The sequence below is a fragment of the Oryx dammah genome, unplaced genomic scaffold (assembly GCF_014754425.2).
Source record: "Oryx dammah isolate SB20612 unplaced genomic scaffold, SCBI_Odam_1.1 HiC_scaffold_29, whole genome shotgun sequence".
Taxonomy (NCBI): domain Eukaryota; kingdom Metazoa; phylum Chordata; class Mammalia; order Artiodactyla; family Bovidae; genus Oryx; species Oryx dammah.
In genome coordinates, this window is record NW_024070213.1 from 29,737,130 (window position 1) to 29,750,528 (window position 13,399).

Sequence of the window (13,399 nt, forward strand, 5' to 3'; positions counted from 1 at the left end):
GTTTACTTTTTCCATTAAAGATCTTGGCATCTTAATTATAGTTGTCTTACATTTCTAGTCTACCAACTCTGAAATCTCTGCCATGTCTGGTCCTGATGCTTGCTCTGTCTCTTCCAAAAGTTTTTCTTTTTAATTTCAGTATGTCCTTTATTTTCCTACATAGCCAGAAAAGATGTACTAGATGAAAGAAGCTGCTATAAATAGGCCTTTAGTAATGTGATGGTAATATGTGAGGGAGAGAAAGCATTCTATGGCCCTATGGGCCTTAGGCTCTTAGTGAGTCTATGCCTCTGGACTCTGAACTTCAAGAGTGCTTTTCAGTCCCCCAGCCCCTCATTGGTGGGACAGGATAGCTAGAATGGCTGGAGTCGGGTATTTCCCTTCCCCCAGGTCAGCTGGGCTCTGATAATGCCCCAGCAGGTTAGACTCTGGTTACTAGTTCCCCCTAAAAGCAGGCTGTCTTAACATAAACAGAGTGCCCTGGCATATTTCAAATGGTTCCCTTTCCCTTCCCCATGCTGGAAGCACAAAAAATTTATTCCCTGATATCACTGTGAAAACCTAATTGAGCTCTTGAAGTAAAGCTCACAAAAGTGTGGGTGCCCTCAGTCACTGGATCCCTTTGGAATTTTCATCCGTCAGAATTGTCAATGCTGAGCCTCTTGTCAGGTAGAGTTCAGGTTTTTCTTACCATAAAACTTGTTCCCAAGGAGATTTATTGCTGTGGATTTCTTTTCCAGCTGGCCACAATTCTTTGCATTTGCCTGTTGGTCTCTCCAGTTATGAGGGCCGCAGTTTACCCTATGATCCCGCCTCTCTGACAGATCTAAGATCTGTTGAATTTTCAGCTTTTTACTTAGTGTTAGGATGAAGAAGACTCTTCTAGCTTCTTATATGCTGGATCAAAAGAGGCATTCTAAAATAGAATTAAAAAAAAAATTCAAAGCCAGGTAGCAGCCTCTTTATATTATCATAACAAATTGTCTAATCAGCACTAATTCAATATATACTTATCCCAGGTATTTGAAATACCCTCTTTATCACATAAAAACTTATCTCTTAAGTGTAAATCTTTTAAGTCTGTTGATCCTTAACTCTATACAAGACTGTCTTCTTGATTATAGTTTTATAACTAGCTCTGCAATTAGGTAGGAAAATTTCCAACTTTTCTATAAAATTTTTTTTCTTGGTTGCACTTGGAATAGTTTTCTGAAGTATCCCATTTGGTTTGGTTGAAATTGCATAGAATTTATATATCAAATCAGATATATTTTATGTTAATGAGTCTTTCCATCCAAGAACATGGTATGTATCTCCATTTAGTTAAGTCTTTTTATAGCTTTCAATATTATATTTACAAACTATAAATATACTACTTATTTTTTGCTATATTTGTTCCTACATTTTTAAAGTTTATGTTGCCATTGTGAAAAGAATTTTTGTTACATTTCTTATTTAGTAATTCTTAGGGTACTGGAAGAGTATTAATGTCTCGTGTTACAAGTATACAGCAATCTTGTTGGATTTGTTAATTTTAATTGATTGTCTATAGATGCTGTAGAGTTTCCTAACAATTGTATTGTCTAAAACAGAAGGTAATTTTATATCATTCTTTCCCATTATTAGATATATTATTTCTTGTTCTTGTGTTATTCCACTGGCCTCAGTACTATGTTGAATAGAAGCAGGGACAATGGGCATCCTTGTCTTACATCTTACCTTAATGAAAATACTTTTAAAATTTCACCATTAAACAATCTATGAGCTGTGCAGTTTTGATAGATACACTTTAAAAGCTAATTTGCCCAGATTTTTCTCATCATAAATGGTTAATTATATTAAGTGCTTTTATATGTCTGATCCTCTGGAATAGGAAATGGCAACCTGCTGGGGTCCAGACCTGGTGGATCCAGGGAATTCAAAGGGGAGACAGAGTCGGCGTCCTAGGAAAAAGCTATTTAATTAGAAATATAAAGAGAGATTAGAAAAGAATAGTGTAGTAGGAAAATTAGTGGAGAAAAAGATGCTGAATAACTTGGTTTACATGGAATACCAGTAAAACCTCGAGACAAGAGGTTTGCACCACCTACGTAGGTCACTGGCGCCCGCTTGAATAGCGGAAGGTGCCCACCTTGGGCTCCCTCTCACATGGGTCTTAGAAGCAAAATTAGCAGGCTTGGCTAGCATCCACACTCCAGATGGGAATTCAGCCAGAAGGGGAAAGAGAGAACAACACGGGGGAATCAGTCTTTCCAGAAACTGATCCGTTTTCTTTATTTTTCAGGTTCGCTTATATACTTTTTGTTATATATAGGGATGAACACAGAGTCACGCGGGGTCAGCAGACCTGACCTTTATCAAAATCAGGTGCTTCATATAAATGTATACAAAGGTCTTAGGGGTTTTACATTATCTTCTGGCCATGAGGCCTGCTGACATGTTATGGCTCTTTCTGATTACAGTCCATCAACCAGAAAACTTTTTTCCAGGGGTGGTGTTTTTCTTAAACCAGGCACCACCCTCCGAAGGTACCAGATAAAGTTGCATTCCTATAGGGTGAGGGTGTAGTGGGTTACAATTAAGAAAGGAATTTATTTAGCCTAATGTTTAACATGATTAATATCAAAGGTTAATACTTATTTCTCCTATATGCTAGTTATATTCATTATAAGGGCAGAGAATATGGAGACTTGGCAGCAAATATTGGCTGAACAAATGAAAACCCTTCACCAATATAATTCCTGATCAACCCACTATACTATACTAATAATTTTCTAACTTCTCAAAAGAATCTGTATTTAGAAAGTTTAAGGCATCTCGTGCCTCTCACGGTTGGGAGGCTGTGAACAATCACAGGTGGCTGGACGAACCTGCTCAGGCAGGCTAGAGAGCCATCAGAGGAGTTTGTAAGTTGAAGCACTCTTATCACGCCCAGGAATTTTTATGGACTGGAGCTGCAAGTTAACTCCTTCTCTGAGAGAGGTGGTGGGGGACAACCCCCCATAAAGTCAGAGGTATAGGTGAGAGCATAAAACAGTAAAGTAGGCAGACTCTGGTTTTGGGGGTAGATGCTCGGGAACAGGGGGTCTCCTGAGGCTCGATCCCACCTTTATGTATGCCGAGCCTCCTTCCTCATGACCTTTGCCATGGGTGGACTTCCTCACACTGGCTCCCGGCATCACCCACTCCAGTATTTTTGCCTGGAGAATCCCATAGATGTAGGAGCCTGGTGGGCTACAGTTCAGGGGGTCTCAAAGAGTTGGACATGACTGAAGTGACTGAACACAATACAACCATGGAACTTTTCTCTTTCCATTATTTTATATACAGCTTTAATTAACAGATTTGTTTCTTATTTGGTGGTACCTTTCCACTCCTGGGCTTCCCTCGTGACTCAGGTGGTAAAGCATCTGCCTGCAATGCGGGAGACCTGGATTAGATTCCCGGGTTGGGAAGATCCCCTGGAGAAGGAAATGGCAATGCATTCCAGTACTCTTGCCTGGAAAATTCCATAGATGGAGGAGCCTGGTAGGTGACAGTCCATGGCATCACAGAGTCAGAAACAACTGAGCAACTTTACTCACTTCCACTCCTAGAATAAACTGCATTTGGTCTCTTTCACTGTGTTCAACTAGTTTGGATTCAGTTCAGTTCAGTTCATTCACTCAGTCATGTCCGACTCCTTGCAACCCCATGAATCACAGCATGCCAGGCCTCCCTGTCCATCACCAACTCTGAGTTCAGTCAAACTCATGTCCATCAAGTTGGTGATGCCATCCAGCATCTCATCCTCTGTCATCCCCTTCCCCTCCTGCCCTCAATCCCTCTCGGCATCAGGGTCCTTTCAAATGAGTCAACTCTTCCCATGAGGTGGCCAAAGTATTGGAGTTTCAGCTTTAGCATCAGTCTTTCCAGTGAACACTCAGGACTGATCTCCTTTAGAATGGACTGGTTGGATATCCTTGCAGTCCAAGGGACTCTCAAGAGTCTTCTCCAACACCACAGTTCAAAAGCAGCAATTCTTCAGCACTGAGCTTTCTCCACAGTCCAACTCTCACATCCATACATGACTACTGGAAAAACCATAGCCTTGACTAGATGGACCTTTGTTGGCAAAGTAATGTTTCTACTTTTGAATATGCTATCTAGATTGGTCATAACTTTCCTTCCAAGGAGCAAGAGTCTTTTAATTTCATGGTTGCAGTCACCATCTGCAGTGATTTTGGAGCCCCCCAAAATAAAGTCTGACACTGTTTCCCCATCTATTTCCCATGAAGTGATGGGACCAGATGCCATGATCTTAGTTTTCTGAATGTTGAACTTTAAGCCAAATTTTTCACTCTCCTCTTTCACTTTCATCAAGAGGCTTTTTAGTTCCTCTTCACTTTCTGCCATAAGGGTGGTATCATCTGCATATCTGAGGTTATTGATATTTCTCTCAGCAATCTTAATTCCAGCTTGTGCTTCCTCCAACCCAGCGTTTCTCACGATGTACTCTGCATATAAGTTAAATAAGCAGAGTGACAATATACAGCCTTGACATACTCCTTTTCCAATTTGGAACCAGTCTGTTGTTCCATGTCCAGTTCTAACTATTGCTTCCTAGTTTGGATTACAAGTTTGTATTATTCTTATAGGCATGAGTTGGGTAGCTTTCTTTTCTATTATTTGAAGTACTATGTTTGGGGAAAGAGAGGAAGAGAGAAAGTGGGAAAATCTAGCACTCAAAAATTTGATAAAAACATATTTGTAAACCTCTCTGGACCTGTTGTTTTTTCAGAAGTTAGTAATGGTATATATGAAAGAATCTTGATATCCAATTTGTTTTTTTAAAGATTATACATCACCATTTATTTTCTAAGTCTATCTTGTGAGAACCCAGAAAGGTTACTAAATAAAGGAAGCAAAACCCACAGATATTACAGAAGTTCAAATGGTATTTTGTAGTGTCTGGGATACCCACTTATATAACACAGAAACAGCCTGTAAACGTGAGTCCTTTATTGTGACATATGGGTGGTATGGGAATTTGGGTAATGGTGGTGATGGAGGGCACATTACCTATAAACTAAAAGTTAGGTTTTGATTTAGTTTTGTTTATCTACTGTGACACATTAGCAAAATTACAGACATAATTATCTATATATATATATATTACAACATTTCTTCTACTAAATACTTAAATATTAAATAAGTGATTTCATACAAACTTAAGCTTTTTTTATATGAAACCTAGAAAGAGCTCAATTCTTCCTGGTGAAGAAGCCTGAAGCCACTGTAGCCAGGAGCAAGCTACTTTTTTCACTATCATTATTATCCTCAAAACAATAAAAATCGCTACTGTTTTTGCACTTAACTAAAGCTGGCAGTGTGAATAGACAGTAGTAAATTAGATGATTGCTTACAGATGTAAAGAAACTCACTCTTTCTGGAAAATTGAAAACATCGACAACTTCAAACCTAGGCCACCCAACAGACTCCACAATCAATTGCTGGAGAAATGATAAGTTTTACTTTATCTAGCACCACAATCTTTAAAAAAATAAATACTCTAAATGTAAATAGCTAAAACATTAAAGTCCCTTGAAATCTAAGACCCTAAGCAATGTTTATCAAAGCATGTTCCAGGAATTATCCCCATCAACACATTTGAATGAGTATTAAAAATGCAGATTTCTTGGCCTGTATCCCCTCCCCCATCCATGAAATCAGAAACTGTTGAGAGCTGCCAAGATTCTGCATTTTAATGCTTCTGTGAATATTTACCTTGCCACTCCTTTCCAGTAATTTTCGTACACAGCAAGGCATGAGAAAATCTTGCCTAAAGCATGTTTAATCAGTTAATCACCATCATCGACTGCTTCACTGGAGATATTTTAGAAAGCCTTAAGTCCTACCTTCAAAAAACTTTATTGTTTATTTTTTAAAAAGAGATGGTTATATCTTACAGAGACTTTTTATTTCATAAAATTTGTATTCTGAGCATACATTGAGATAATTATATAAATATAATTGATGTGTTTATGAAGCTATGTGGAATAATTTTTTATTTCTATTTTGAACCTTTTAGTTTTGTAAAAAGTATGTAAGCAAGCAGGCTTCCCAGGTTGTGTAGTGGTAAAGAATCTGCCTGCCAAAGCAGGAGATGCAAGAGATGCCGGCTTAATCCCTGGGTCAGGAAGATCTCCTGGAATAGGAAATAGCAACCCACTTCAGGATTCTTGCCTGAAAAATTCAATGAACAGAGGGGCCTGGTGGGCTACAGTCCATGGAGTCTGAAAGAGTTGGACACAACTGAGCATTTCATAATTTGATTTCATAAAGTGAAACAATTGTGTTTGTTTTTTCTTTGGGGAATATCAGCTAAAGCAAGACTATATGATGTATGTTTTATGGGAAACCAAGAGAGGTTTTAATAGAAAATGTTAACAAATGAAGAAAGAGTCATAAAGTTTACTTCAAAACCACCAAGAAAAATTTAGGAGTGAAACTATAGGAAGCCTTCTACAATTTAATTTATTGATAAAACACTTTAAAAGGACAAATAATTAAGGTGGATGAAAACAAGGTAGAATGGTTAGTTATTAAAGTATCTTGATAAAGGGATGACATGATTGAAGTAATGAATCTCAGGATTGTTTCAACAGTCATCTCAGATTAAAGGAAAGACAGACAAATGATGGGGAAGATGGTGGGAGATGGTTTAGTCAAAACAAACTTTGCCCAACTTGCCATAGACATTCATTCATTCAGTTATAGTTATTTAGTTATGCTGATGACTTTCTAAGTTCTCTAATTTATGAACATTTTATTCTTTTCCCCAAAGGGAATCTCTTAGTTATAGCATTTGTTAGCTACTTTGGAGCCAAGCTTCACAGGCCAAAAATAATTGGAGCTGGGTGCCTGATCATGGGAGTTGGAACATTGCTCATTGCAATGCCTCAGTTCTTCATGGAGCAGTAAGTCTAATGCAAATATCTTTTTCTTATGTTAACCAACAACTGTATTGCCTCTCTTTTAATGAATACAATTAACTATTTAAATTTGAGAAAATAATTCCTGGCCATTACAATAACCATGATAGTTTGTATCATGATAACCATGATAATTTACATCTTATTTTATTACATGCACTTTGGGCAAAATTTCAAAATGCTTACAATTTTGCTTATGATTTAATAAACTGTAAAAAAAATGTCTTTCAATATACCACTATGTTTGGATGTCAACATTATTTAAGGGAAATTTTCACAAACATGCCTTCATTCAAATAATTTAATACAGCTGTAGAGGCAAAGTTCTAAGTAAAGAAAAAGCAATAAGCATCAAATGAGCATCAAATGGGTAATAAAAGAATGCTACAGACAATATGCTGGATCATGGTAAAACTGACTGGTAGATCATTGACTGAGGGATACATTACCAACTGAAATAGCTATTCAAGATTCAAATATTATCTCACAGAACTTTCTCAACAGAAATGGAGTGTTTGTATTCTGTAAACTTGAAGTTCCCTGTTGATACTTTTGTTAGTAATTTTATTAGTACTTGCATACAACTTTAGTAGTTTCAAAGATTTCATCATATCATTTCATCTTCATGACAACCCATGAGGCAGGAGAGCACAGTTTATCCTTTTTTTTTCTTAGTTTAAAGCTAAGGACCACACCTAGAAATTCTGGTGACCTTCTCAAGTTTAGGTGTTTTCTAATTTACAGAACTGGATCCTTAGGGCATTCTGATATCTTCTTCATTCATATACATACTGCCTCTCTTCTCTGTGGTTGCCCATTGCCTACTGAGCCAAGTGACAAGCAAGAGGTTTTAAAGCAAGAGAATATTTTAGGAAATTATGTATCAGATATATTTTTGATGACTTCCCACTCTAGACCACCATACCATGACATTTCAAAGCTGGAGAGATTTACAAATGATCTGCATGTGTGCTAAGTTGCTTCAGTCATGTCTGATTCTTTGTGACTCTATAGACTAGCTTGCCAGGGTCCTCTGCCCATGAGATTCTCTAGGCAAGAATACTGGAGTGGGTTGTCCTGACCTCCTCCAGGAGATCTTCCCGATCCAGTGACTGAACCCATGTCTCTCACATCTCCTGCCTTGGCAGGCAGGTTCTTTACCACTAGTGTCACCTGAGAAGCCCACAAATGATCTGGTCCAAACTTTTTCTTGGGTTCCCAGGTCACTTATGTAAGTGATTTTGACATCTATATCTGATCTATAAAGACAGCTCACAGAATCCTTTGTGTAGAATCTTTCCTACCTATTTGGATGGTTTCTGTGATCCCTTTGTCTTTGCATGGCTTCAAGATTTCTGCCTACTCTTTAGACACATATCTGACCTCCTTTCCACAGGGCAGAAATGTCCTTACATCACTGAGATTCTACAAAGGTATTATATGCAGCCAGTGGGTAAGGAGGAGGAAAAGGAGAGGGCTGAGAAAATAGTCTGTAATCCCAGTAACGCCTGCTTGATCCATTTCTGTGTTATCTATTCTAATCATTGAGTCTCCATGCAGCAATTTTCTCAGAGGGGGAAAAAAGAGTCCCACTAAAAATATTAAAACATTTGAAAGCAGTTACAGAAACTAGATAAATCCTTGACCCTTGACCTAACTCATTCGGAAGGGCATCAGTAGCTCAGAAGAAATGTGACCTTGGGCATATTACCTAGTCTTCCTAGACCTCAGTTTGTGCACCTTAAAATGCATATTATAGGTAATAAAAACAATAGTTAGCTTGTAATATTGTTGAAGATATTCAGTGAGATGACACAGGTAAAATCCTTAGCTAACAGCTGTGTCATTCTAGTTGTGTTTTGTTATCAATCCTCTTTAGATAACTAAGCCACCTGGTTTCAACCAGAGATGGCAATGATTTATCTTAAAGGTGTTGCACTCAGATTAAGAATAGTATCACTTCAGTTCAGTGCAGTTCAGTCACTCAGTCATGTCTGACTCTTTGCGACCCCATGAAATGCAGCATGCCAGGCCTCCCTACCCATCACCAACTCCCGGAATACACCCAAACCCATGTCCATTGTGTCGGTGATGCCATCCAACCATCTCATCCTCTGTTGTACCCTTCTCCTCCCACCCTCAATCTTTCCCAGCATCAGGGTCTTTTCAAATGAGTCACCTCTTTGCATCAGGTGGCCAAAGTATTGAAGTTTCAGCTTTAACATCAGTCCCTCCAATGAACACCCAGGATTGATCTCCTTTAGGATGGACTGGTTGGATCTCCTTGCTGTCCAAGGGACTCTCAAGGGTCTTCTCCAACACCACAGTTCGAAAATATCAATTCTTCGGCGCTCAGCTTTCTTTATGGTCCAACTCTGACATCCATGTTGTACTGGACTACTGGAAAAACCATAGCCTTGACTAGATGGACCTTTGTTGACAAAGTAATCTCTCTGCTTTTTAATATGCTGTCTAGTTTGGTCATAACTTTCCTTCCAAGGAGCAAGAGTCTTTTAATTTCATGGCTGCAGTCACCATATGCAGTGATTTTGGAGCCCAAAAATATAAAGTCAGCCACTGTTTCCACTGTTTCACCATCTATTTGCCATGAAGTGATGGGACCAGATGCCATGATCTTCGTTTTCTGAATGTTGAGCTTTAAGCCAAATTTTTCACTCTCCTCTTTCACCTTCATCAAGAGGCTCTTTAGTTCTTCTTCACATTCTACAATAAGGGTGGTGTCATCTGCATATCTGAGGTTATTGATATTTCTCCCGGCGATCTTTATTCTAGCTTGTGCTTCTTCCAGCCCAGCGTTTCTCATGATGTACTCTGCATATAAGTTAAATAAGCAGGGTGACAATATACAGCCTTGACGTACTCCTTTTCCTGTTTGGAACCAGTCCATTGTTCCATGTCTGGCCCTAATTGTTGCTTCTTGAACTGCATACAGATTTTGCAGGAGGCAGGTCAGGTGGTCTGGTATTCCCATCTCTTTCAGAACTTTCCACAGTTTCTTATGATCCACACAGTCAAAGACTTTGGCATAGTAAATAAAGCAGAAGTAGATGTTTTCCTGGAACTCTCTTGCTTTTTCCATGATCCAGTGGATGTTGGCAATTTGATCTCTGGTTCCTCTGCCTTTTCTAAAACCAGCTTGAACAATCTGGAATTTCACAGTTCACATATTGCTGAAGGCTGGCTTGGAGAATTTTGAGCATTACTTTACTAACGTGTGAGATGAGTGCAATTGTGTGGTAGTTTGAGCATTCTTTGGCATTGCCTTTCTTTGGGATAGGAATGAAAACTGACCTTTTCCAGTCCTGTGGCCACTGCTGAGTGTCCCTTCAAGTTAATGACAAATATACTAATCCAAGAAAATCAGAAGTAAAAGTATATCTAAGAAGCCAATCAGGCTCATGCTTAAAAATAAAGACAAATTCTTATCAACCACCTTTATATGTCAAAAGATACATTTGTTCATTTATTATTTAGTGTCTGCCAATTGCCTGGTGGGTTTTTCTGGTGGCTCAGATGGTACCATGACAGACAATGGAGAAAAATCAAAAAGAAAGAAAACAAAAATACCCTCCCCCAAACACACACACACAATTCTTTCCCTCATGAAATTTACTTTCTACTGAGGATTATTATAATAATTTCTTTCCAACTTTTCACAGCATTAGTCAAATTGGACACTTGTTCAAAATGTTAATTTTTGTTCTTTCAGTGATGACTATACTCTGCTTGGCAGAAATACCCTTGATGTCAATAAAACATAATATTAATTATAGATATCAATTATTAAGGGCCTACTCCCAACAGACTGTGTTCAGTTTTATGTGTGTTAGCTTATCTGATTCATGAATTTGATAAATATATATTGATCACTGTTCTAGGTAACAGGAATAGAGCAGTGACAAAAACCTCTGCTGTCACAGATCTTATTAGAAAGAGAGAGAGAGTAAACAAACAGATAAATAATGACATATGCTGGAAATGTTAAGTGCCATAGAGAAAAATAACCCAGGGAAGACACATAAGAGTACATGAGGGCTTGCAGTTTAAAGCAGCGTTGTCAGGGGATTACTTACCAAGATGATGACTTTTCATAAAGGCTGAAAGAGATGAGTGCCACACAGACATCTGGGGAAGAAGATTCCAGGCTAGATGAACAGTGAATGTTTCTATAGCAAGAGGATGGAGTCAGGCATGATGTCTGCTGCAGAGATGAGCAAGAGGAAAGTGGGTTTGGGGGTGGTGGTGGTGGTGGTAGAGAAGGAGACTTCAAGTTGATTCTCAAACCGTGATGGACATTTAAATTGCCTGAAGCTCTTGACAAAAGGTAGATTCTGAGTCAGTAGTTCTGGGTGGGTGGTTAAGATTCAACTGGTGCTACACCTTTATAGACCCCACAACACAGGTAATAAGGTCACCAATTATTGCAAGGATGATACCTCCTCAGAATGGGATAAGAAGCCAGGTGAGAGATTTGAACAGAATGACACAATCTGACATATTTTTAAAAGGATCTAGTACCTACTGCTCAGGAAAATAACTCTGGTGGAGCCAATGTGAAAGCAAAGAGACTATTTAGAGGGCCACTCTGCAACTTCATGGATCAGAATCAAAAGCGTGTCAGTGGGGCTGGAAGTTAGAACAGAACTAAAATCCCAGATTTAAAAGATTTTAAATCTGTATGCAGGTCAGGAAGCAACCATTAGAACTGGACATGGAACAACAGACTGGTTCCAAATAGGAAAAGGAGTACGTTAAGGCTGTATATTGTCACCCTGCTTATTTAACTTATATGCAGAGTACATCATGAGAAACTCTGGGCTGGAAGAAGCACAAGCTGGAATCAAGATTGCTGGGAGAAATATCAATAAACTCAGATATGCAGATGACACCACCCTTATGGCAGAAAGTGAAGAACTAAAGAGCCTCTTGATGAAAGTGAAAGAGAAGAGTGAAAAAGTTGGCTTAAGCTCAACATTCAGAAAACTAAGATCATGTCATCTGGTCCCATCACTTCATGGGAAATAGATGGGGAAACAGTGCAAACAGTGGCTGACTTTATTTTTATGGGCTCCAAAATCACTGCAGATGGTGACTGCAGCCATGAAATTAAAAGACTCTTGCTCCTTGGAAGGAAAGTTATGACCAAACTAGACAGCGTATTAAAAAACAGAGACGTCACTTTGCCAACAAAGGCCTGTACAGTCAAAACTATGGTTTTCCAGTAGTCATGTATGGATATGAGAGTTGGACTATAAGGAGGGCTGATCACAGAAGAATTGATGCTTTTGAACTGTGGTATTGGAGAAGACTCTTAAGAGTCCCTTGGACAGCAAGGAGATCCAACCAGTCCATCCTAGGGGAATTTGGTCCTGGATGTTCATTGGAAGAACTGATGTTAAAGCTGAAACTTCAATACTTTGGCCACCTGATGCGAAGAGCTGACTCATTTGAAAGACCCTGATGTTGGAAAAGATTGAAGGTAGGAGGAGAAGGGGACGACAGAGGATGAGATGGTTAGATGGCACCACCAACTCAATGAATATGAGTTTGGGTAAACTCCGGGAGTTGGTGATGGACAGGGAGGCCTGGTGTGGTGTATTTCATAGTGTCGCAATGAGTTGGACACAACTGAGTGACTGAACTGAATACCACTGGCCCCCTGTTCAAACACTTCTTTGTTTACTTAAACAATAGAGCCTAAATAAGCACAGACCACACCTATAGCCCCCATCTTATAACTAAGAAAACTGAAATTTGAAAAGGTTGTCATTGTAGTATTTAGTGGCAAAAGTGGCACTTACATAAAATTCTATTTATTCAAGATCTAAATAATTTTATATGCAGCAGTTGCCTTCTGATAGATTAAACAGAAAGCTCAAATAACTAAAAACTTTCAAATTACTACCTAATTGCTACTGATAGTCATTTTAAGAGCATTTAGGTTTTATATTGGGTTAGTCAAAAAGTCCATTAGGGTTTTTCTGTAAACATCTCATGGAAAAACTCAAATGTACTTTTGGCCAACCCAATAATAATCCCTGGTATCTCTGGAATTATATTAAAGAAAGAAAATTATATTTACCATGATTTTAATGCTAAATGTTCTCCTCTGTAGCTAATAATCTTTAAAACTTATTCTCATTAAGTAGTTCTTTTTTTTAATTTTTCTAAGGTTTATTATAAAAATATTCAGACATATAAAAAAGAACTTAAAAGAATTGCACAGGAACATCCATACACCCAACACCTGAAATGTTACTTGTCTTTGTAACTTAGGAAACCTATTTTGGTCAAGGGTTCATTCGATAAAAGTGCCAAAACTATGAACCTCTTCCCTTAAATACATATATACAAAAATATTTTTATTTTTCCAATGAGGTTCATAGACCCATTGACGTGTAGGT

At 38.4% G+C, this 13,399-nt stretch overlaps 1 protein-coding gene across 2 annotated transcripts in view; it reads left to right on the forward strand.

Annotated features, from left to right (window-relative positions):
* The window catches only part of SLCO1C1 (solute carrier organic anion transporter family member 1C1), a 69,619-nt gene that overhangs the window by 12,636 nt on the left and 43,584 nt on the right, over positions 1-13,399 (forward strand). For both annotated transcript variants that reach the window (XM_040235299.1, XM_040235300.1), the window contains exon 3: positions 6,827-6,959. In XM_040235299.1, coding sequence (XP_040091233.1) covers positions 6,827-6,959 — 133 coding nt within the window. The remainder of the gene's footprint in view (positions 1-6,826; positions 6,960-13,399) is intronic.